The sequence below is a fragment of the Schistocerca cancellata genome, chromosome 7 (assembly GCF_023864275.1).
Source record: "Schistocerca cancellata isolate TAMUIC-IGC-003103 chromosome 7, iqSchCanc2.1, whole genome shotgun sequence".
NCBI classification, from domain to species: Eukaryota; Metazoa; Arthropoda; class Insecta; order Orthoptera; family Acrididae; genus Schistocerca; species Schistocerca cancellata.
This window is the reverse complement of record NC_064632.1, coordinates 128,057,030-128,083,501: the sequence shown is the minus strand read 5'-3', so window position 1 is coordinate 128,083,501 and position 26,472 is coordinate 128,057,030. Positions and strand designations below refer to the sequence as shown.

The 26,472-nt window shown below is 41.7% G+C and overlaps 1 protein-coding gene across 1 annotated transcript in view; it reads right to left on the bottom strand.

The window, feature by feature from the left end:
- The window catches only part of LOC126092361 (sodium-coupled monocarboxylate transporter 1-like), a 300,651-nt gene that overhangs the window by 60,301 nt on the left and 213,878 nt on the right, over positions 1–26,472 (bottom strand). Inside the window, exon 11 of the mRNA XM_049907903.1 lies at positions 9,165–9,354. Coding sequence (XP_049763860.1) covers positions 9,165–9,354 — 190 coding nt within the window. The remainder of the gene's footprint in view (positions 1–9,164; positions 9,355–26,472) is intronic.

Sequence of the window (26,472 nt, the reverse complement as noted above, 5' to 3'; positions counted from 1 at the left end):
ACAGTTCCGCTGCCTGCGTAGCATTTCACCCACCTTCAACAACAACGACAACAACAATAATAAAAGACATGTTATGTCAATGCAGTTTGTAGGAAGGACAGCCTTTACTGTATGCCTACTCTACACAACAGTAATTAAAAGGACTAAACTACTGTATGAAATGTACCCGTGCATAAGAAAACAGTATTGCAATTACTGTTTTGCTAACTTACATTCCAAATAGATGAGTAGCATTTATACCTTCTCTTCATTGCGGTACATTCTACTCTCACAACTCTTCAACTGATGATGGTTGATGGAATGACAGGTGTGCATTCTGCTTATGTTTACATTTGTCCTCTGACAATGTCAGCAAGTGAATGTGTTCCATTACCCCAAGTACCTGCACTAAGCACTGGGAGTGTCAATATCAATGTTGTGTTACGTAATTAATAACATTGTGTTTCAGTGAATGGTATACTGTGATACATTTTTGAATAGGTCTTTAGGAGAGGAAATGAATTACTGAATAAAAAATACAGGGTGACATTTAAAAAAGTATTACTGCTGTTCATATCTTTATAAAAAAACAAAGCTACAACGAAGGCAGACATTATGATTGATGTCCCTCTGATGGCTAAAAAATATTTGCTTGAAACATTTTGTAATTTGCATCTGGATAAAAAGTTATTTAGTGTGGTCAAGATAAATGGGATACCCTGTATACTAGCATCTTTTTATTGTAAAGTTTAAATCAAAGGGGGAGGGTCATGTATTTACATTAAGAATGAACACTAATATAAGGTTGGAAGTGACATTGACTCTCTTGGTGAAGAAAAACACTTTAAAGTATCAGAAATAGAGCTATCACCTCAAAAAATTCCCAAAAACTTGTAATATTATGTGTATATTGGTCTTCTAGTGGTGATTTTGACATATTCTGTGCAAGACTAATACAGAGTCTAGAGCAGGCATCAAACACTAAAAGTAACATCCTGCTATGTGGAGATCTTAACAAGCACAGCAAAAATAGATAATGTTACTAATGCTTTTCTAAGCATTTTATGTAGCTTTATTATTATTATTATTATTATTGATAATACAGCCACTGATATTGGCACAGAAAACTGTTACTTAATGCTAAAAAATCAGGGACTTTCAGATCATCTTTGTCAAATTGCACAAATAAATGTTCCTATGGGAAAAGCAACCAAGCTACATGCATATGAAAGAATCTACTCCAAATCAGCCTTGCAAAATTTTACTGTACTGTTAAGTCATGAAACCTGGGACAATATATATGCACAAACAGATGCCAACAAAAAGTTCTATCATTTCATGTCATTGTTTAAGCTCAAATTTGAAGAATCATTTCCCAAAGTCCTACTTCCTGTTGGGGCTCAGAGCAAAACAAAATGGATTACAGGGGGATCTGCCCAAACGTTAAGACAACTCAGCTTTATAAGGAATACATGTAGTGACCCTGGTTTTATAAGCTATTACAAAAACTACAAAAAATTTACAGAAAGGTTCTTCAGGCAGCTAAAAAGTCAGCTAATGACAAACTGATAAAAAATGCAAGTAACTAAAGTAAAGCTGCTTGAACTTTAGTTAAATGTCAGACTGGAAATAAAAAAAAGAAGACAAACATTAAAATCAAGAAATCAAGCAAAACAATAAGGGATCAAAAAGAGCTGGCAAACTTCATAAACTCATACTTCACCAATATTGCAAAAGACCTGCAGAGCAAGTTTCCATAAAGATCTTATAGTCCAGTGCAAAATTGCATAAAAAATTCAGTGGTTCTGCTCCCCACTATAGAGAGAAGTAAGCAGTACCAGAAAACAATTAAAAAACAAATCCTCAACAGGACTGGATGAAGTTCCAATTTGTGTGTTTAAAGGGTGCATAGACAGCATTAAATCCCCTTTAACTGACATCATTAACCAGTCTTTTAAGAATGGCTGCTTCCCAGGCCACCTGAAACTAGCTAAAATCATACCTTTTCACAAAAAAGGTGATGTTGAAAACATAGAAAATTACAGGCCAATTGCTTTACTTCCAGCATTTTCTAAAATAGTGGAGACTTCAATAAAAAATAGATTTATGAGCTACTTAAATAAATATAATCTTCTTTGCAAGGAACAGCATGGCTTGAGATCGGGCAAAAGCACTGAAACCGCAATAGCTCAGTTTACAAAAATTGTTCTTGACTCACTAGACAAGGACAGTTATGTAACTGGAATTTTGTTAGATCTATCGAAGGCCTTCGATACCATTGATCATGACATTTATCTACTGAATGTTGGAGTCTCTGGGAATCAGGGGAGTGGTAAATAAATGGTTCCAATTGTACATAAATAACAGAGTGCAGAGAGTAGAAATTTCATATGGCACATCCAAATATGTGGTACATCACTTATCCTACCCACAATATGTTAATATAGGAGTCCCAGAAGGAAGTGTTCTGGGCCCAATATTGTTCTTAATTTACATTAACAATTTCCCACAATGTGTGGAGCATGTAGAAAAAGTACTTTTTGCTGATGGCAGTAATATACTGATTACCAGCAAGACACTTAACCTGCTATTGGAAAAAGCCAATGAAGCACTAGCAGATGTTTACAAATGGTCTGCAGAGAACAGAGTAACTCTCAACATTAAGAAAACAAACCACATGTTCTTTAGAATAAACAAGAAATACAAGTCCATAAATTTAAAACTACACAACACTTCAATAACAGATGTAACCAACACTAAATTCCTAGGACTGTACATCGACAGCTAACTAAAATGGAATGAACATGTCATGATTATCTCAAAGATAAGCCTAAAGAGAAGCCTAAAGGATTTATTGGTGGCCAACTCCTTCTACTCCATTGATGAATTTCTTAGTAAAACCAACTGATTTGTATATAAGTACAACATAACTTCTGCACAATTTCAGTGCAGTAATGTGTTCACTGAAAATTTGTGTGTCTGTGTCTGTGTGTGTGTGTGTGTGTGTGTGTGTGTGTGTGTGTGTGTGTGTGTGTGTGTGTGTGTAAGTATAATCTAACTTCTGCACCATTTCAGTGCAGTAATGTGTTCATTGTAAATAAGTATTACAGTAGTTGTATTACATGTTTATTACCTTATAAATAAATAAAAAACTTTTTTATTTTAAATTCAGTGCATTAGTATTTGTAAAATGACTCTTAGTGTTCATTAAAAATGACGATCATTCCACTTGGGACCTGTGGAATGGTACATTAGCTTATTTGTTTTAGTTGTAAATATTTGTCATGTATTGTTGTTTTTCTGACATGTTCCACATCCTGGAGGACCACCTCACTACGGATCAATTGGAATGAAAGTAAATCTAATCTAATCTAAAAAGAGGGTCTCCACAGTACGCTACATGCTTAGAGTTCTTGCATCAGCATGCAGTGACATCTGTGTAAGGTTAGCTTACTTTGGTTACGTGCATGCCATCCTTAGCTATCGAATAATCTTTTGGGTAAATAGTACCCAGAATCTACAAACAGTTTTCATATTACTGAAGAGAGCTGTAAGAATAATGAAAAAATGCAATAAATAGGCTCACTGCAAAGAATTATTTAAAAATCTGGGCATTCTGACTGTTCCTTGTGGGTTTATTTTTCAGACCATAATGTGTATCAGAATAAATCTTGACAGTTATAGCTTTTTAACATTATTCACGATTATAACACAAGTTTGAGTCATTGCCTCCATTTAGATAGAAAGAATAAGCTAAAAGCTCAGAACAGGCTTGATTATCGATGCATGATAATCGATAAGCTGCCACAGAATGTAAAAGAAATTAGCAGTATGTATTCTTTTAAAAAAACTGTAAAACTGTTTTTGCAAGAGCATTGTTTCTACACATCGGATGAATATTTTATGAAAACCAGATAATTGCTAGTAACACCTAGCATAAGTTATACCTGACATCGTATTTTGTCATTCATGTATTATGTATTTATGCCTATGTATTTATGCCTGCTAGTTCCATATTAACACATCTAGTATATTTATTTAAACAATATAAATTACCTTTTTTCATTTATGTAATATGTATGCAGGACTTTGTATTTATGTATGTTAGTTCTACATCAAAATACCTATGCTTATTAAACAATGTAAAATGGCATTTGTTAAGAAAATATTTAGACTTCATACCAGAATTTGTATATTCACTGACGACATCCATACAATGTATATTGTCTAAGAATGCATAAATAAACAAACAAAAATGCTTGGTATGCCTGACAACGTACTTTCAAGTTTATTATTTTGTTTGCCATATCACAGCATGTACATTTACAAAAAGTATGAGTGAGTTAAATTACAAAAAAAATTTTAAGAGAGCGTGGATGATAAGTTGAAGTTTAAAGAATGAAAAGGTATGAGTTAGTGTAGGTCTCCAGTGAGTGAACGAGTAAGAAAAGTAAAAATAAATGTTATATAAAGTCAGTGAGTGTGAATGCGAGTCAAGCCAAGAGTAGAAATTGTAATGTTAATTGTAAATGAAGAGTGAATGAGTTGTGAGCTGGTGCACCAGATAAATTAGATGTGTTTAATAAGTGGAGTTAACTTTAATGCCAACAAGAAAAAGAATGGGTGAGTGATGGCTTATCAGATTAACTAAATGAACACTGTTTTTTGCCTTGTTTTACAATTTTATTATTAATGTTTTTGCACAACCTAAGTTTCACGTTGTGCAATAACATTTATAATAAAATGAGGTCAAAAACAGCGTTTGTTTAGTTAATTTATAATGTTTCACAAAGAACCCACAGTTGATTCAATTAAAACGCTTATTAGATTGGTAAGAAACATAATAAATGATATGGCCCCTTGGAAAAATCCTATCCTCTTCCAAACAAACAGAACCAATGATGAGCATATAATTCCAATGCCACATGAGGACAAATTTCTTTGATGCACACAAAAATAATGTCTGTAAGAAACTGAGCTCTGTCGTATTCTTAATGATGCAGCTATCACAGTATTCAGACAAGAACCTTCTGTGTACAGTGTATCATGGACTTTTCGAACCATACTTACAGTATGGAGTGACTGTGTGGGTAAACTCAAACAAACAAGAGACAAAACGAGTGTTCACATTACAAAAAAAAGCAATTAGGACCATTTTAAGAAGAAAGACCTCTGAAACGTGCAGAACTGTTTCAAGAATTTAGGTATCTTAACTTTTTCATCATTGTATATATACAAAATAATAATGTACATCACAAAAGGTAGTGAGGACTGGATTACGAATGCTAGTGTACACACCCACAATACAAGAAGCAAGAATGAGTACAGAGCATACCCCACCGACTGGCAATGCTAGAAAAAGGACCCCAGTACTCTGCTATCAGACTACTAAGAAGTCTGCCCAAAAACCTGCGAGATAGTGTACTTCATAATGACTTTCCAAAGAAACTTAAAGACTATCTCATTGAAAAAGAGTTTTACAGTGTTGCAGAATACTTATGCCATTAAATTTGTATATATTGTTACCCATTATCAGTGATGTAAAAATGTAAGCTAAAGGTGTAGAAAAATAAGTCATAAAGAATGTTAATACTTTGACATGTCCTATATTACACGTACATTTACTGTACACAGTGTAATCTTACAGGATCAAATAAAATTCAATTCAATTCAATTCAATTCACTATGACAAGTTCTGAGTGTGACTGCATCTGCATAGAATTAAAAAGAGCAGGAAGGGCTAATGTTACATGACTGTCTTCCTAAACTGTCTCGTAACTGATGTAAAATCAAATCAGAAATTCAAATCAAACTAGAATAAATTAATCTCCACCAGTAAATGAAATATCTATCAGTACCAGTGGCTGCCAGTATTTAGATTATAATTTCCTGTACTGAATTGCATGTACACTAAATATGAAGCCTCTATAAAAACAAGTTACACTTTGCTGCAGGCAACGGGATGTGCAATGGGTCATAAGACTGGCAGAAACAGCCCCTAGCAGAAGTCACAGACAGAATGCTCATGCACATGCAAAGAACCATGCCAGGTGGTCAGATGGGACAGTGCTTTGAAACAAGCTGCCTTGGCACCAGATACCCCAAAGTCACAATACACTTTGTATCTCCAAGCTGTGGGGGAACTGGAGACTGTTTTTAACAGTATCTGGTCAGGGGATGTGAGTCTTAAAGCTGAGTCCCAGAAGAGTGACAACTGCACACGGAACTGCATGCAGAAAGAATTTGTAGAAATACAGGGCCCACTGAGATAGCATCTTAGAAAGTGGAATGGAGACAGAAAAGTTTGGGGCACTTTTGAAAACCATGATGTGCTGACACCATGCTGAGGTTTCACAGGACCCAATGTGTAATGAAATGTAAAAAGAGCTAGCCTGAATAACTTGGAAATTGGAGTAAGAAAAGTGGTTGTGCTTAAGATATCCACCCTTACTGGCCAGCATATGAACATAGGACACAGTTTTGGAGCACAGGGTGTAGCAAACTTTGCAACTGATTAACCTCCTGAAATGAAAGTAAGGGAGTGAGACCAGCATCTTTTAAAACAACATCTTACTGGCTAACAATCACAATATTATCCTTCAGACAGTCAAAATTATGTGATGCAAGGAAAATGCAGAGAACTGAGTCTTTCTTGTTGAAAACGCACTGCGGGAAGTTATCTCTCTGGCAAACTTCACAGGCAGACTTCCGATTTCAGCATCTCGACAGACTGGCTTCTCAGGCGGGTGACTCCAAAGGTAGACTTTACTTCAGAGATGAAAGGTACTCATCAAACTGAGTTAAACTGGGGTGCAGATGTAACTTGTTGGTACAGAGCCAGAGACTGATTTTGCAGCTGCTTCAGCTACCGTTTGCAGATTATGAGCACGGTGTGATGCAGCCACAACAGAGAGGCTAAGCAAAATGTAGGGAAAGTTTAGTCATTCAGTAATTTCCAAGCTCATCATGAAGATGTGTTTGCAGTTAGACGTTCAACATGCTATCAACTCCATGCGTAGTTGCAAACTCATACCCCTTCAGTAGTGTCTTCTATCTTTACACACTAACCTTTGGTAATCGTGGTACAGCTTGCATGAATGTAATTGTTTTACACCAGATATGAAATCACTTAAATCATATTACAGATCTCTTGTCTAGGTTTACCAAGGAGTATAGATATCAATGCAGTCTCCAGAGATCCTCCACCATGAGAAGAGAACAATTTTTGGGCTGTGGAAAGAGAGACTAGTGCGATCTGAGCCTTGGTCTGAGGCAGTTGCATTTACTTATGTTGGCTAATAAAGTTTATGTAGATGTATCCATTATATTCATTACTTATGGTAGTTGCAATTACTAGCCTGTACTACCATCTACCCACAAGCTTATTATTGTCAACAGCTATTAAATAATTTCTTGTGGATTTTGTGTAATAAACTGAGTTATCTTAAATCCTGCTTTTATTTCATAGTAGAATGAACTCCCTTTATCATTATTTTGTTGGTTAACATTTTACTTATGTCACATATACAGGGCCACATTAATATATTCAATTAAACCATTCAATATAAAGCACCTCCCACCAGCAACAGCTTACACAATTGCAAATAGGTACTAATTTAATAAACTGGAAATAACTCCACTATATAAACAAAAGCTCATTGAAGCTATTTTGTCCACTCATATAAGACAACTGGACAGGATATTCTGGGGAGGAATATAATATTCAGTCTGGAAACTGAAAAGCAAGTAGCACTCATGATGGGATGAGTTGCTGGAAGGATGCTACAGCTGACTAAAAGTCAATTTCCCCTCTATAAGTGTAGAACGTGTGCAGAAATATACATAGATCCTTTCCATTTCCGTTTCTTGTGTTAGTATTATCAGCAACTCATACCTGTAAATATGGTTCTCGAACGAGATGCTGAATGTCATTGTGAAATTTCCACAATATTCCACAGTGCAACTGACAAACTCTTCAGGTGCAGCTAACACGCTGCTGAGGCTGTGACCGAACCCTTCTATATACCAATGTAAGGAGAAACTACACAGATGACAATGTGCCAAATGTGGTGACCGATTGCACAGATGTGCTGATTGGTAGCGAGAGCTATGCCACGTGTCAGGCAATGAACCGACAACTTCGATGCACTTGCAGTGGCTGTCAACCATACTCAAGCAACACAGCTCACATCTGTATTCCATGTAGTGTTAACACACTTTTTGGAAAATAAACACCCGTAGTTGTTTCTTCTGATGTTGTGGGGTAGATAGAGTGGAGAATCTTCTGCTTGCTCTTCAATTAGCAGACCTTTGAAGGAGGGAAGCGCATGACCACAGTCTGGTGATTTACTTTCCCTCATGCTCCTGCACTCCGCCTCCACTCTTCAACCCTGCTACATCCCCAGAACACAATTTATCCCTTGATATCGCTCTACTGCTCTTAGACATGATACACATATTTCATATTTGTTCTTAACCCACTTAATTTTACAGTAAATAGTAATTTTATACCATTAAAACACAATTTTTAGTAATCAGCGATTTTCCCATTCCCTGCAACAAGAAAACAATTACTTCTAGAGAAAAAATGAATAGGGCCCTTTTTTGTAGGAAATCAAATAGAGTTTAATTTTGTACACGGAAAATATTTTGCTAGAAGCTGCGGTTTTAGAGTCATGTAAGAAAACAAAGAAGTGACACTAAAAGTCTCCACCCCCATGCTTACACCCCCACAGGTGGGGATTTTTGGTATGTTGCACATGCCACTCCGTCCTTTTACTGCACAAAAATTTGCGACTACACTATTTTATTAAAGTATTCGACGTTTATTTTTCTCTTCATTGACTGGGTGCAGTAGGATAAAGGCTACGCCCATTGAAGTTAATTACGGTGGCCTCTGCTGTCGCAGAGCTTAATGGTAGAGCATCTCGACTTGCTAATATGTATTATCTAGACATTATCGGTGTCACAGATGTGAGGGAGTTCAAAGAAAATAAAGAAGAATATTTGTAAGGACAGACAAAGGTGAAAGACGACTAGGATATGCAATATAATGCATGAATAATGTAGGACGTAGCAGGTGTATAGACATAAAACAAATAGTAGTGGATAGGAAGAGATGGAGGACGTTATCAGATGAGTTGAAAGACTCATAACTTTGAAATGTAAACTTATAACAGCTATACCTGGAGAACTGCTGAGCCCATCTTCTCGACGACGAAGACGAGCGCAGTGCAGAGGACACCCACCGCCACCACAACACCCTTCATCAGCAGGTCTGTCTGGCGCTCTGACAGCCGCCGCGATGGGAAGAAAGCCTTCCAGAAGTCTTCCAGCACCACGGCCGACATCGAATTGAGTGCTGTCGACAACGAGCTGCAAGAATCAATAGGTGAACAGGTGTTAAGATAGCGATTAAAATTCTTCTGGGTGTTATGCCGCGTCATTGCTAAAAACTAACAGTAATAATATACTAAAACCTACATTTCGGCCGAACTGCAACGGCTTTCCTCAGGGCACGGTTGGTTTTACACGGGGATAGGTGCTTCTATTTATTTCAGACTATTGATGTCTGACGTCACTGTTGTAAAACTTTCAATTGGCCCTCTTATATGATTGGCTAGTCATAATGTAATGGAAGATGGAAGGAAAGAGGCTATTCGTGGATGTCCATGTCATCAACGATTGGTAGCTGTCCGCCAATCAGTGTTCAGCTTCTGGTCGGCAAGTTTTCCTCCTGTGTAGGCAGCTCCGCACTCACACCGTAGTTCGTAAACACCTGCAGTGTTAAGATTGTTGACTACATTCTTGGTGGAACCTATCATTTCGTGGATCCTGTGACTGCTTCGAAAAATCAGTTTGAAACCTCGTCGGCGGAGGACGTAAGCTTCTCTTCTTTGCCTTCTTCTCGTGTTCTGCTCCCTTTGGTTTTAGCTACCTTTCTTATGATGATGTCATCATAGCCGTTGGCACGAAATGTGTGTTGTAGCTCCTTTAATTCTTCTTTGATGTTATTTTGATCGCTTATCCGGTAGGCTCGGGCAGTTAACGTATGCAGAACAGTATACTTTTGAGCTTGGTGGTGGTGGTTCTTCGCGTGGAGATACCGATTAGTGTGCGTTGGTTTCCGGTACACTTTGTGTCCCAGTTTACCTTCGGCAGCTGTGTATACTTCCACATCCAGAAATGGCAAAGTACCATTGTTTTCAGTCTCATGTGTGAACTTTATATTTTTGTGCAGGCTACTTAAGTGCTGGAGGAAGTTTCAAACCAATTTTTCGAAGCAGTCACAGGATCCACGAAATCACAAGGATGACTACATCAAGGATGTAGTCAACAATCTTAACATTGCAGGTGTTTACGAACTACGGTGTGAGTGCGGAGCTGCCTACATAGGAGAAACAGGGAGACCTGTCAGCTTACGAGTAGCAGAACACGAACGCTATCTACGATTACAACAACAAAATAAATCGGCGATAGCGGAACACCACCGTGACTGTGGACAACCTATCAGGTTCCAGGAAGCCCAAGTACTGGCGAAAGAATCGTGGGTGCGAGAACGCAAAATACGGCAGGCGATCGAAATTATTAAGCAGCCTGACAACATCAACGGAGAAGATGGCTACAAACTTCCGGCGTCCTGGCTGCCGGCCATCCCAGTCCAACGGGCCGCGAGCGGTCGCGGGGCAGAAGCTACACGGGACACGGACGTTATCTGCACAAACAGCTGTAGAGCAACTGTCAGTCTACTTCCACGCACATCAGGAGGAAAACTTGCCGACCAGAAGCCGAACGCTGATTGGCGGACAGCTACCAATCGTTGACGACATGGACATCCACGAATAGCCTCTTTCCTTCCATCTTCCCTTACGTCATGACTAGCCAATCATAATACAACAGTGACGTCAGACATCGATAGTCTGTAATAAACAGGAGCACCTATCCCCATGCAAAACCAGAATTGCCTTGAGGAAGGCCGTTGCAATTCGGCCGAAACGTCGGTTTTAGTTTATTATTGTTGTTAGTTTTTAGCAATGACGCGGCATAATACCCAGAAGAATTTTAATCACTATGACACCGGCCGCGGAAGACTATGTTCTTATATCAGGTGTTAATTGGTTCATATTGTGAGAAACGTACGCTATCTGGTCAAAAGTATCCGGACACCCACACATAACGTGGAATTGACGACTAGATGTCACGAAATGTGGAACCGCCAGCAAAAAAGAGGGTGAGGAATATTGCGTAGTCTTTAGAGAAGCAATAACAGCAGAATGGGTCCGACAGGAGAACTAAGTGACTTCGAACACGGACTTGTCTATGGATGTCCCATGCGAAGCTGCCGAAGCTGACTGTTAGTGATGTGATTCTGAAGTGAAAATGTGAACCAACAACTGCAGCTAAACCGAGACCATACAGACCTCATGCACTGACGAACTGGAACCATTGAGCATTGTGGAAGGTGATTGTACAAAATCGTATGGAAATAGCTGAAGGAATGACCTGTCAGATCCAATGTGCTACCATTAGTTCAACTAGCACAATGACTGTAGGTAGGAAATTAAAAAGAATAGGGAGTTAAAAAGAAAAGGGCTCCAATAGCCGCACAGTTAATCATAACCAACACATTTCTGTAGTCTGTGCCAGATGACACTTGAGTTGGTTTAAGAGAGTGATGCCACTGAACTGGAAAGAGTGATAAAGTACGCTATACCGCGTGGCAATCTAATGGAAAGGTTTGGGTTTGGCATACGTCTGGAAAACTTAGTCTACAATCACGTGTAGTGCCAACAGTGAAGTATGTAGGAGGTGGTATTATGAAACTATCTGGCAGATGAAAAGAGTATGCCGGAACGGGACTCGAAACTTTGACATTTGCCTTTCACAGGCAAGTGCTGTACCGAGTGAGCTATCCAACCGAGTGAGCTATCCACTCACGACTCATGACCTTCCCTCACAGCTTTGCTTCCGCCAGAACCTCATTTCCTACCTTCCAAACTTCACTGAAATTGTTTCGCATACATTGCCGGAGTTTGGAAGGAAGGAGGAGGAGGAGGAGATTAGTGTTTAACGTCCCGTCGACAACGAGGTCATTAGAGACGGAGCGCAAGCTCGGGTGAGGGAAGGATGGGGAAGGAAATCGGCCGTGCCCTTTCAAAGGAACCATCCCGGCATTTGCCTGAAGCGATTTAGGGAAATCACGGAAAACCTAAATCAGGATGGCCGGAGACGGGATTGAACCGTCATCCTCCCGAATGCGAGTCCAGTGTGGAAGGAAGAAGACGAGGTACTGGCAGGAGTAAAGCTGTGCAGCCTGATAGTGAATCTTGCTTGGATGGCTCAGTAGGTAGAGCACTTGCCTGCGAAAGGCAAAGTTACCAGGTTCAAGCCCTGGTCCACCACACAGTTGTAATTAATCTGGCAAGGAAGTTTCCGATCTGTGCACGCTTTGTTGCAGAGTGAAACTTCGTTGTATAGGGGTGTTGCAGTTGGTAGTGTTTTTGGTGGTTAGGGTATGGTCCCCTTGCTTCTCTTTAGAAACCGCAAAATGCGGAATGATATGAACACATTTTACAGCATTGAGTACTGCATGCGCGATGACCATTTGCATCAACATGACGAAGCACCCTGCCATAAAGCAGCATCTGAGAGGCAATGTTTCATGGACAATAACATTTCTACAATGGGCTGAGCTGCTCAGAGCCCCGACCTGACCTCAATGGAACATCTCTGGAACGAGTTACGACGTCGACTTCGCTCGACACACCAGAGTCCACCTTCTCTGATTTTCGCTGTTGAGGAATGGACTGCCGTTCTTCAAAAGACATTCAGAAATCTGATTGAAAGTATTCCCACCAGAATTCAAACTGTCAGAAAGGAGAAGGGCGAACACACCCCATATTAAAGTCCACTAACATATGTCCGTATACCTTCGACAGAATAACGTACGTTAAAAATTATCACCCTGCACCTCTCTGTCCTCGTGAAGTCATACTTAAACTCACTCCTATTCATCTACTGTTTTAGGGTTATTTTCGTACATTTTTGGTTTTACGTATTCTCGTCGATAAAAAAACAACAAACAGACAACTCTGGGGATCGAAGAGAGCAGAAATCTTTGCTTTTTGTGTGTTCTTCTGACAATGCTTCATGGTCACTAGAAATCGGCTGGCGAGATGTGTGACATGTATAAGTACCTTGTAACCATCCTCTTACCTTATTTTGCGGCGATTAATTTGTGGTGATCGGACTGGTTGGGAAGTGGTTAACAGAGAGAACACAATTCATTGCAAAAGAAGTCTGACCATGTTGCCTAATACGAAAACGTTACTCTTTACTTAATGAATATTGAAGTTCCACAAAATTTTAGGTGTAAAAATGTTACTTTGAAAGGCTGACATAAATTAATCTTTTTCTTTATAACTGTTGAGAGTAACCAAAATAACTGTTCAAATAATAACATTTTCCGTCAACGGAGATTACTGACAAAGAGCGAAGATACTGTTTCGTTCACTGGTCTCACCATCCGCGAATAAACCTAATCGTTACCCACTATGATGCAATACGTCCAAACTCATAATTCGTCACTCCAGCAAACCGTTCAAATGATTTTAGTGCAATGCGACTACAGGCGATCGTTCCGCACGAAACCCGAACAACGACTGCCTATGTACATTCTGGCATGTAGCTGGTAGTGCTTGCGCATTGTTGAACGTAACAGCAAGACAATGTCCCTGCCGATGAAAGATGCACTCAGCTCAGAAAATTGCAAATAATCAGAGACGTGTAAGGGGTATGATTTACTACGTCATACGCCTATCGATAACAGTACCGCTTACAAGCTGCATCTTGTTGGAAAACCAGTACTACATTTCATTGACAGTAGTTTGATATAATACTGAGCAAATAATTTGACTACCAGAAACAGCGTACCAAAGCGAAACGATAAGTGGGAGTTAAAGCCGGTTCTTGAAACTCTAAGTAGGCTTTCTCGGGATGGTTTAGGTCAATCTCCAAGCGTCTGCTAGTTCAGTTTCTCCAGATCTCCTTGACACTCCCCCACGGATCAAGCAAACCTGTGACCATACCTGCCGCCATTCTCTGTGTACGTTAGTCCTACTTAGTACGCATCATACACACTTTAGCATCATTCTAAGATGGGTCGGACGAGTGTTCTGTAAGCTTTCCTTTGCAGACTAACTGCGTGTTTCCGTAGTATTCTACCAATGAACCAAAGCCCGCCACTTGCTTTACTTACGACTGAATGTTTATGATCGTTCCATCTTATATCACTACAAACTGTTACTCCAAGACATTTGTATAAGTTGCCCGAGTCCAGTTGTGACTCGTAAACATGGTCCTTACAGGGTACTAATTTTTTTCCTTTGGTGATGTACACAATGTTATATTTCTGAATAATTGAAGCGCGTTTCCAATCTTTGCATCAGTATGAAATCATCCGACTGAATATTAACATGAACAGCAAGGGTTCAAGCGCACTTCCCTGGGGCACATCCGAAACTACTTACACGTCTGTCGATGAACCATTATGGACGTAAGTAGCGGGACAGAGCCCGTCCTGCAACAAAAGCCAAATTGTTCTCCTTATGTAAACAAACTGGCCACTTGCCATACCTCCTCTAATATAAACAAATGGCTCATTTTTTGTTTACTAACGGGCTATAACTGTCATTTAATTACAATTAATGATCCACAATAGTTAATACAATTACAATAAAAATGGCGGCAGAGTAGTGCTGGTTGGTTGGTTGATTTGGAGGAGGGGACTAAAGCGATGTCATGGGCCCCACCGGATAGGGGAGGACAGGGAAGAAAGCTGGCCGTGCCCTTTCAAAGGAATCATCCCGGCATTTGCCTGTTTCGATTTAGGGAAATGACAGAAAACGTAAATCGGAATGGCCAGACATGGCTTTGAACAGTCGTCCTCCCGAATGCGAGTCCAGTGTGCTCCGAGTAGTGCACTTGCGCTCATTTTCATTCAGGAGTTAGCTAATAGTCAACTGCTTTTACCCTAAACTGATGACTGTCATCATAAAGACAGTAATTTATTAGCCAAAAAATGATGACTTCCTCCGCCCCCCCCCCCTCTTCCTCTGTGGTACAGTGTGCTCTTATTTGTCGAATCCCCAACACCACCCCTGTTAGAGTGCCCAGCATCCTGAGAGGGGACTTGGCAATCGTAGTCTGTATCTCGCTCGAGCAACCACAGCAGCAGTAAATGCAGGTGATATTCGCAAATTTCAAGCGTAGTATTGCATGCAGTGATATCTACGTCATTTTCACAAATTACTGGAAGAGTACTGCAGCCAGGGCTATTTTTTTGGAATATGTTAGTGATTTTTTTAAGAAGACGCTTATAAATATAGGTTTCATAGCTGTTTTACTGATTTTGCATCACTTTTTAAGAAGATAACCATAAATGCATGTTTCGTTGCTATTTTATAATTTTTTTTAAGAAGACGCGCATAAATACAGGCCTTGGGATAATTTCACCGATTTGTCAAGAATGCGCACATAAATACTGGACTGTGAATGTTTAAAAATTTCAGCAACACATTATTTAGCAACAAATAAAATCCTGTTAGGTACCTTCTACAAGTACACCGCTGCTATTTATGGTTTTACTGATTGTTTAGCAATATTTCACAACTAGCCACATTTTTCAGGAAGACGCGCAAAATACGAGGGGCGTTTTAAAAGTCCATGCAAAAATAAAAGCTACTTAAGTGCTTGGGATAAACCTTTTTTATTTTTCGACATAATCTGCTTTTAGACTTATACACTTCGTCCAACGCTGCTCTAATTTGTTGATCCCTTCCGAATAACAGGAATTGTCCAGGTCTCCAAAATAGCTATTAGTTACTGTAATCACCTCCTCGTGTGAATAAAATCTTTGTCCCGTCAGCCATTTCTTCAAATAAGGGAACAAATAGTAGTCCGAGGGAGCCAAGTCTGGAGAATAGGGGGGATGTGAAATGAGTTGGAATTCTATTTCCATTAATTTTGAGACCACAACTGTTGAGTTGTGTGCTAGTGCATTGTCGTGATGGAAGAGGATTTTTTTGCGGTCCAATCGCCGGCGTTTTTCTTGCAGCTCGGTTTTCAAGCGGTCCAGTAACGATGAATAATATGCACCTGTAATAGTTTTACCCTTTTCCAGATAGTTGATGAGGATTATCCCTTGCGAATCTCAGAAGACAATCGCCATAACGTTTCTGGCCGAAGGAATGGTCTTCGCCATTTTTGAAGCGGATTATCCCTTGGTAACCCATTGTTTGGATTGTTCTTTGATCTCAGGAGTATAGTAATGTATCCATGTTTCATCCACAGTGATGAAACGATGCTTAAAGTCCTGCGGATTCTTCCTGAACAACTGCAAACCATCCTTACAACACTTCACACGATTCCGTTTTTGGTCAAGCGTGGGCAGTCGCAGAACCCATCTTGCGGATAGGTTTCTCATGTCCAAATGTTTGTGCAAAATATTATGTACTTGCTTATTTGAGATGCCCACAGCACTAGCAATCTCACGCACTTTAACTCTTCTGTCATCCATCACCATATCATGGATTTTATCAATGATTTCTGGAGGCATAACCTCCACAGGGCGTCCAGAACGTTCAGCATAACATTTGCCCATATGACCACTCCGAAAATTTTGAAACTACTTATGAACAGTTCTAATCGAAGGTGCAGAGTCACCATAACGTTTATCAAGGTTCTCTTTAGTCTCCTGAGGCGTTTTGCCTTTCATAAAGTAATGTTTAATCATCACACGAAATTCTTTTTCGTCCATTTTTTGACACTCACTCAACTTCCTTGATTCACACGAATGCCAAACACAAAGAAATAGACCGACATGGCTTAAACTTGGTGTGGGTTCTTTCCAAAGATGCTACTAACGAAACATCACTTAGATACGCATTCTCTCGGATTTTGCACGGACTTTTCAAACGCCCCTCGTTTTTGTCAAACAATCAACACAACGCGTTACTTTAACAAATCACACAAAATAACACTTCGAAGTTATAGCAGATACACAGAAAATTAAATTGCCATACGTCACGTCTGTCCACTCCTCCTCTCAAAGGTTACAGCTTTTAATGAATGTTTTGTTAATGGTGAGAATAGCTGCAGAGTAGATTAATGGTTTCCCCAGAGCTATCTTATAACTCATAAATGCGAAAGTTTGTGAGTGTGTATGTTACTATTTTTGTTACTCTTTCGCGTTGAAACGACTGGACAGATTTGGATGAAATCTGGAATTTGAGATAGCTTATTCCCGAATTTACACATGGGCTACCTTAGATAAATCTGCCTATCAAACAGGTGGCGATGTAAAAGAAGTGCAGCCTGTGACATGCGAATATTTGATTCAAACAGTTTTTAAGAAGAAGAGTACTTAGAGACTTGTAACAAACTTTAACCATAATATCAAACCTTTACGAAACTTTTTCTCGCTGGAAACCCTCACAAAATGATGAAAAGGGAAGCAGTTTATTGCTTACTACATTTCCGCTGCTCATGTAGTAAAATTTCCGCAACGAGCATGACTTTTAGTTTATTACTTCTTTACTACTAACTGCATTCATGACGCATTTTGCGCACAACATTCATAAATAGGCCCTACCACTAAATGTTCCAGCAAAATTATATCACTATACGACACATAATTCAGAAAATACGACGTTATAAACTCTGAGATGCGTGACAATCTGCCGCATCATGTATGACGTTTAAATTTATTACTTCTTTGCTCTTAACTATTCGCAACACATTTTGCGGACTGTATCCACATATGCGGATGAATATACGTACAAAAATATGTCGTAATACGACACATAGCTCAGCAGATACGACGTCAAATACTGAGATGCCTGAAAAACTGTCGCATCATGTATGACGACTTAGTTTATTACTTCAGTTATACTAACTCTACTCACAACACATTTCGTAGACAGTAGCAGTATGTTTTTGCAAATTTATATCACTGTACGACATAGAGTTCAGGAGATACGGCGTCATAATGAAATATAGGTACAAATACGTGTGAAATATGTTACATATATATGAAATCTATTTGTTATGTGCGTACCTGGGCAAAGCCATGGGTAAAAAGTTCTTCCTAAACCATTGGAACGATTTCAACGAAATCTATATTAGTTATGATCTGGAAAAGAAATACTTTGGGAGTAAGAGCCACCATCCTTTTATTGGGGTGGAATTGATAATGTGGAGAGAGAAGGGGGTTAGGAGGAGATGGACATGGAGGGGGGAAGGAAGAGATGGAGGCAGGTAGGGTGGGGGAAGAGATGGTCTACGAGAGGGGGGTGACGAAGGAGTTGGGCAGAGAGGGAGGGGAGCAGGTGCTCAGAGAGAGGGGCAAGTGGAGATGGACAGAGAGCGGGAGGGGGGAGGAGATGGTCAGAAAAGGAGAAGGAGGGAATAGACAAATAGAAGATTGGAATAAATACTTACCCAACCATTTTTTCAGGTAAGTAACCACAAGTAACGCTATGGGGCGCTGCTTTTGATCAAGTAAGCTTTGCTGCTACATCAAAATCATAATCGAACAGTAATGGATCTGTCCATCTATTTATGCCCAGTAAGTTACATTACATTCAGAGTCAACCACAAGTCCCTGCAGTTTTTTGTGGCAGTTAATGTTGCCAGTGACGGTGTAGAGGACAACTGGCCCTATTTAATGTAATATTTACATTTATTTACCCTGATGTCAACAGCCGGTCTCTACACCTAACCCCCACAGGACTTCCTGCAGTTCGTTACTATGGTCTTATAGACAAATGCATCTTCCTACATCTACACCTACACAAATTCCATACAAGCCGCTGTACAGTGCATAGGTTACAGCGTGATGGTATTATCGCTTTTCTTTCCTATATGTCCCTGCCATAATGATCTGGAAAACAACAAGAAAAATGTCACGACATACTATCATACTATTCTAACGTGTATAGATCTATAAGGACATATTTTGCCCACGAACTTTAAGAATTTGAAACTCCTACGCAATAAAATCACAGGAACTGTGACAGGCTCATGAGTATCCAATAGAAGCGTTTGATGGGTTTTCCCTCTCTGATTAAACGTATTTTGTATAACCCGTCCCCACAACGCTGGAAAGAAAAATGTTATTTCGTTGTGGAGGCAAACCTAGCTTCCACTGCGTTGCATTGAAAATATCTAGATACAGCGCAAAATATGGACGGTATGTTTTATGTGTCTTGTCTGAAAACAGAAGTTTTCCGTATAGTTACGGTACTTGACAGTACTTGCTGTTTATGATAGTAAAGCTCACTTTAATCTTCGCCCTTAGGCTTGCATTCGGTGCTGCTCGGTTCTGTCTCGACTTTGTTTACGGCAGTGCTATATCTTAACAATGACACACAGCAGTATGCATAGGTTTCCAGACACAAATTGTGTAAGAGTTCACTGAATGAACTTGAATAGCTCCACAACTAATCTGTATTGAAATGATAATTAAATCAAGACCCTAAGCTGTCGACAGGCGTTGATACACATCAACGGGGACAGTTGAAAATGTGTGCCCCGACCGAGACTCGAACCTGGGATCTCCTGCTTGCATAGCAGACGCTCTATCCATCTTTTTTTAATTATCAGATTTACTTGGTATTTTCATGAAAATCAGGCAACCGTAGTCAAATCATCATTTAATATCAGCTGCAAAAGAAAATCAACAAATTAGTTCAAGCACAAACAATTATTAAATTCTGAACGGGAAGACTAACCCATTATCCCACTCTTCTTGTCAACTTTTTTTTTATATACACGTGGAAGAGAAAAAGTGACAAAATAAAGCTACAAGGGAGGGGACTCAAGCTCAGGGAAAAAAACAGGGATCACAGGGGAACTTAACCAACACCCTGACGGTTAAACACAAGAAAAAGCACATTCGCAAAAAGCGTTCGGTATCGTGGCAACCGCTGCCATTGCCAATGCGCAGTTGTCTGATAATGGTGAAAAACGCGGGGATCTGGGTCATACCCGCCTTCAACGGCATAGTGAACATAGTAACCCAAGAGCCAGACAATCGTGTTTCGTCTGAGAAAAAAAAGATATGTCCGGATGTAGGAAAATGTCGTCTGGGAAAGCAGTTTCAGGCCCTCGAGTAAGGAAAGCTAATTGACGGTGGACCCAGAGCCACTGATCCCGTCCAAAAGCAAAAAGCCTGTGAAGTAAGGTGTCAGTCTGATGACATTCCTCACACTGCTCAGTCGGACGAAGGCCAATACGAAAAAGACGATCACCAGTAGGTATCAGACGGTGAATGACCTTATACCACGTTGAAACAATCTCCATCGGCAATATAGGAAGACTAAGATGAGACCAGACCGTTTTCCAAGACGTTGACAGGGAAGCAAGTTCAACGGAGGAAAGGGGACATGGTGCACCTCAACGGGGTGATAACATGTTGGTAGGAATATGCGTCATAGAAAGTACACTCCTGGAAATTGAAATAAGAACACCGTGAATTCATTGTCCAAGGGAGGGGAAACTTTATTGACACATTCCTGGGGTCAGATACATCACATGATCACACTGACAGAACCACAGGCACATAGACACAGGCAACAGAGCATGCACAATGTCGGCACTAGTACAGTGTATATCCACTTTTCGCAGCAATGCAGGCTGCTATTCTCCCATGGAGACGATCGTAGAGATGCTGGATGTAGTCCTGTGGAACGGCTTGCCATGCCATTTCCATCTGGCGCCTCAGTTGGACCAGCGTTCGTGCTGGACGTGCAGACCGCGTGAGACGACGCTTCATCCAGTCCCAAACATGCTCAATGGGGGACAGATCCGGAGATCTTGCTGGCCAGGGTAGTTGACTTACACCTTCTAGAGCACGTTGGGTGGCACGGGATACATGTGGACGTGCATTGTCCTGTTGGAACAGCAAGTTCCCTTGCCGGTCTAGGAATGGTAGGACGATGGGTTCGATGACGGTTTGGATGTACCGTGCACTATTCAGTGTCCCCTCGACGATCACCAGTGGTGTACGGCCAGTGTAGGAGATCGCTCCCCACACCATGATGCCGGGTGTTGGCCCTGTGTGCCTCAGTCGTATGCAGTCCTGATTGTGGCGCTCACCTGCACGGCGCCAAACACGCATACGACCATCATTGGCACCAAGGCAGAAGCGACTCTCATCGCTGAAGACGACACGTCTCCATTCGTCCCTCCATTCACGCCTGTCGCGACACCACTGGAGGCGGGCTGCACGATGTTGGGGCGTGAGCGGAAGACGGCCTAACGGTGTGCGGGACCGTAGCCCAGCTTCATGGAGACGGTTGCGAATGGTCCTCGCCGATACCCCAGGAGCAACAGTGTCCCTAATTTGCTGGGAAGTGGCGGTGCGGTCCCCTACGGCACTGCGTAGGATCCTACGGTCTTGGCGTGCATCCGTGCGTCGCTGCGGTCCGGTCCCAGGTCGACGGGCACGTGCACCTTCCGCCGACCACTGGCGACAACATCGATGTACTGTGGAGACCTCACGCCCCACGTGTTGAGCAATTCGGCGGTACGTCCACCCGGCCTCCCGCATGCCCACTATATGCCCTCGCTCAAAGTCCGTCAACTGCACATACGGTTCACGTCCACGCTGTCGTGGCATGCTACCAGTGTTAAAGACTGCGATGGAGCTCCGTATGCCACGGCAAACTGGCTGACACTGACGGCGGCGGTGCACAAATTCTGCGCAGCTAGCGCCATTCGACGGCCAACACCGCGGTTCCTGGTGTGTCCGCTGTGCCGTGCGTGTGATCATTGCTTGTACAGCCCTCTCGCAGTGTCCGGAGCAAGTATGGTGGGTCTGACACACCGGTGTCAATGTGTTCTTTTTTCCATTTCCAGGAGTGTATATCAGCACCTAAGATACCGATGATTAGAAAGTATTCACGAATGTGCCGCAATTTAGGATTAATCCGTCCAACATCAACCGGAGGGGTCCGACTGACCGGCCAGAGGCGGGAGAGTAAACGAGAGGTAACTGAATGCGGAGCCCGCGTGCAGGTTAAAACATTGCGGCCGGCAAATAAGATGGACGCAAATAAGATGGATGTCTTTATTTTGATATCGGAAAGACCCAGTCCTCCAAGCTTTCGAGGCCTGGCCACTACTTCATAACTGACACGAAAGATATGGCGGTGCCACAGGAATCGACCAGTCAGCTGTTTCAGTCTGCGGGCCTTCATCGCGGGAAGCGGGAAGACCTGCGCAACGTAATATACTTTACTGAAGACATAGGTCTCTAAAACCCATACCTTGTGAAGGAGGCTAAGGAAACGGCGTTCGTGTTCAAGGATCTCCCCGTGAACACGACTCGTAACCGCACGCCAATTTAGTGTCGCCATTTTGATCGGATTCCGATCCACTAAGATCCCTAAGGTCTTAAGGCGACTGACGACCGTCGCCCAAGGAATGACGACATGATCGAAGCCTCGCAACGGTAGGAACGTGCATTTACGATCATTAATGCGAGCACCAGCAAGACGACAAAATGAATCCAAGGTACCCTTAAACCTCGGTATGTCCTCGACATGTCGTACTAAAACCATGACGTCATCGGCGTATGCACGGACCGAAAAAAGTTCCCCCAATATAGTTCAGCCATGTAATTGCATGGCGAGGTGGCAAAGGCTTCCCTGGGGTAAACCCCGTCGGATCGATATCCGGGGGGGGGGGGGGGGGGGGGGGTGAGGGTGACCGAACACAAACAAAAATCGTTCAAATGGCTCTGAGAACTATGGGACTCAACATCTGAGATCATCAGTCCCCTAGAACTTGGAACTACTTAAACCTAACTAACGTAAGGACATCACACACTTCCATGCCCGAGGCAGGATTCGAACCTGCGGCCGGTGTTCACAATCATCGAGACACTCATACCGGTAAAAAGGCGAGTTAAGACCTGTCGAGCATCATTATTAAAGCCGACAGCGGTGAGCACTCTCGTTAAAAAATCACGGCTGACACGATCAAACGCTTTTTGGAAATCAAGAAAAAGCAAAGCCCCTGGGATATTAGCGGCAGCCGTCACCGAAATTACATCGCGACATTCGAGAACAGAAGTCAGTATCGTGCGTCTAGGCACACAGTTTTGGTGGGCGGCAATAATGGAATCGAGCAGCTTAGAGAGACGGATATTAATTGCTCGAGCGACAATTTTATAATCGAAGTTAAGGAGAGTAACAGGACGGAGGAAATCAATCGCAGGTCGACCTGTGGATTTCTGGAGGAGGACCAGTTTACCTCCCTGAAAAGGAGCAGGAAGTGAGACTCCTCGCATCACTTCATTTCCCATTGACGTTATGTTGTCACCAATGAGTGGCCAAAATTTAACATAAAACTCTTTAGGAATACCACCTAATCCAGGTGACTTGCGGGACTGAGATCCTGTAACAACATCATATATATCATCCTTGTGAAAGGGACGTAGAAAGGCGTAATTTAATTGAGGAGTGACGACGCGATTCTGTTTTCAGGCGGGACATGGGTATCGTACAGATCAGTAAAACAGGTGTAAATAAAGTTGGAAATGTCACGGTGAGAGGTGAACGTGCGGCCGTTAGCGGTTGTGAGGGAGGCAAGGCCCACACGTTTCCGGCGCGCCCGTAAACGGACTAGATGGTATAGTGACGTCAATTCGTCTTGTAAAAGGGAACGCGGTTGAGACCTCGTCCGCAGTCCCTCCATTTGAATACGTTTGAACGCAGCAATTTGGATTTGACGCGCTGTACATCAATAACCCGTAGGGGAGCATGCGTAGCACTATCGTGCAGTTGACGTAAGACTGAGTAGTAAAATTCTTGCGTTCGTCGATCGTCTGCCACCTTCGCAGCTCCAAATCGCATGAGAGCTCTACAGATTTGTGGTTTAGCATGCAGTGTCCACCATGCCACAATAGACGAGTACCGCGTTCATAGTACGAGAACAACGAACTCATACGACACCAAGAGAGGTATCTTGCAAATAGGCCATATTGAGTGTCCAGGGAGGACGAAACAATTTTACCGGTTGCTGCTCGTAATTAAACGTGACGACTACGGCGCAATGATCAGTAAAAGAGGCTGATATCACATCAACATCCAGAAGTCGCCCACACAAGGAATCGGAAAGGTAAAAGCGATCGAGGCGACTGCTAGACGTGGGAGTAAAGTATGTATGTAGGATAGCGAGAAACCAACAAGTCACGCAGGCGCAAGGAGCGCACCAGATCGTCGAGTTCTTTACTGAAATTAAAATTAGGAGACTGATCCACCGGCCGTAGAACACAATTGAAGTCCCCACCTAAGATAAGTTTCGTCGGGGATTTGCGAAGCAGGTAAATGATTTCTTTTTTATAGAAACTCGAACGTGCGGTAGTACGACCTGTGCCAGAAGAGGCATAAAGAAGGAGTAAACTGAGATCACAAAACGTGCACCCGATCCCCCTTCCACTGTCGAGTACTTCGAAATCCGTCAACGGGATGCCTTCCCTATAAAACAAGGCAGTGCCCGTAAAAAGTTCGGAAGCTACATTAAAAAAGGTGGAGAACCAAGGAATGGAAAATTGGTCGAATAAGACTTCCTGTAAAAAATAAATAAAAAATAAATAAAAAAGAATCTGCCTCAGATTGATATATAAACTCTCGCAAAGCGGCGAGCCGAAGCCCAGAACATATTCTGTTAATATTCAGAGTAAGAAATGTGTATGCTTGCATGGAACTTCAACCTCGAAAAAAGAACAAAGAACTGTAAGTAGGCTGTTTATGTTTTCTTTATGTAAGTAGGCTGTTTATGTTTTCTTATTGGCAACGTTACGTAGCGCTCTATATGAAAATCACTGGCTGTGCTGTGTGCAGTCTGTGGCTAGTTTGCATTGTCGTATGCCATTGTAGTGTTGGGCAGCGGCAGCTGGATGTGAACAGCGCGTAGCGTTGCGCAGTTGGAGGTGAGCCGCCAGCAGTGGTGGATGTGAGTAGAGAGATGGCGGAGTTTTGTAATTTGTCATGAACTGCTATATATATCATGACTATTAAGGTAAATACATTATTGCTGGTTCTAAGGACAATTCCAAAAAACTTTGTGAGTGCACAAGTGGTGGTTATGGACTTCCTATATTAACTGCAAGACTCTTCACTGGTGATTGTGCACCTGCACAGTCGCAGCAGATGGCTGCTGGCCATCTCTACAAGGACTACAGTGGGTCTACACCTTTCCTGACTCACCAATACCATACTCTCTACCAGGACTACAGTGGGTCTGCTCTGTGATGACCTACCTACCAATCCTCTTCGAAACGTCGACTGACTCTGCTGTGGGTTTGCTCTGTTGTGGCCCATTACCTGTCTGCATGTCAAGAGTCAGTCTGTCTTTCAGTTGGAAGGACAACACTACTTCTTCAAGACTGCATGGGAATCCACTACTTCCGTGTGCATTGTCTTTTACTGCTCAGACTTTGAAAAAAAGAAACACAGAATTTTACTGTTATGAACAATCTGGACTGTCTTGATGGACTGTGAGAAAATTTTAGCTTTTGACCAACATTGTATCAATAAGTGTCTGCATTTGATATCTTTGTTATTGTAATTATGAAAAATTTTTTCAAATCATTATTGGCCACTGCCCAAAAATATTTTGTAAAATTTTTTGTGGGGAGCATGGGGGCTATGTAAGTAGGCTGTTTATGTTTTCTTTATGTAAGTAGGCTGTTTATGTTTTCTTATTGGCAACGTTACGTAGCGCTTTATATGAAAATCACTGGCTGTGCTGTGTGCAGTCTGTGGTTAGTTTGCATTGTTGTATGCCATTGTAGTGTTGGGCAGCGGCAGCTGGATGTGAACAGCGCGTAGCGTTGCGCAGTTGGAGGTGAGCCGCCAGCAGTGGTGGATGTGAGTAGAGAGATGGCGGAGTTTTGTAATTTGTCATGAACTGCTATATATATTATGACTATTAAGGTAAATACATTGTTGCTGTTTCTAAGGACAATTCCAAAAAACTTTGTGAGTGCACAAGTGGTGGTTATGGACTTGCTATATTAACTGCAAGACTCTTCACTGGTGATTGTGCACCTGCACAGTCGCAGCAGATGGCTGCTGGCCATCTCTACAAGGACTACAGTGGGTCTACACCTTTCCTGACTCACCAATACCATACTCTCTACCAGGACTACAGTGGGTCTGCTCTGTGATGACCTACCTACCAATCCTCTTCAAAACGTCGACTGACTCTGCTGTGGGTTTGCTCTGTTGTGGCCCATTACCTGTCTGCATGTCAAGAGTCAGCACTGTCTTTCAGTTGGAAGGACAACACTACTTCTTCAAGACTGCATGGAAATCCACTACTTCCGTGTGCATTGTCTTTTACTGCTCAGACTTTGAAAAAAAAACACAGAAATTTTACTGTGGTGAACAATCTGGACTGTCTTGATGGACTGTGAGAAAATTT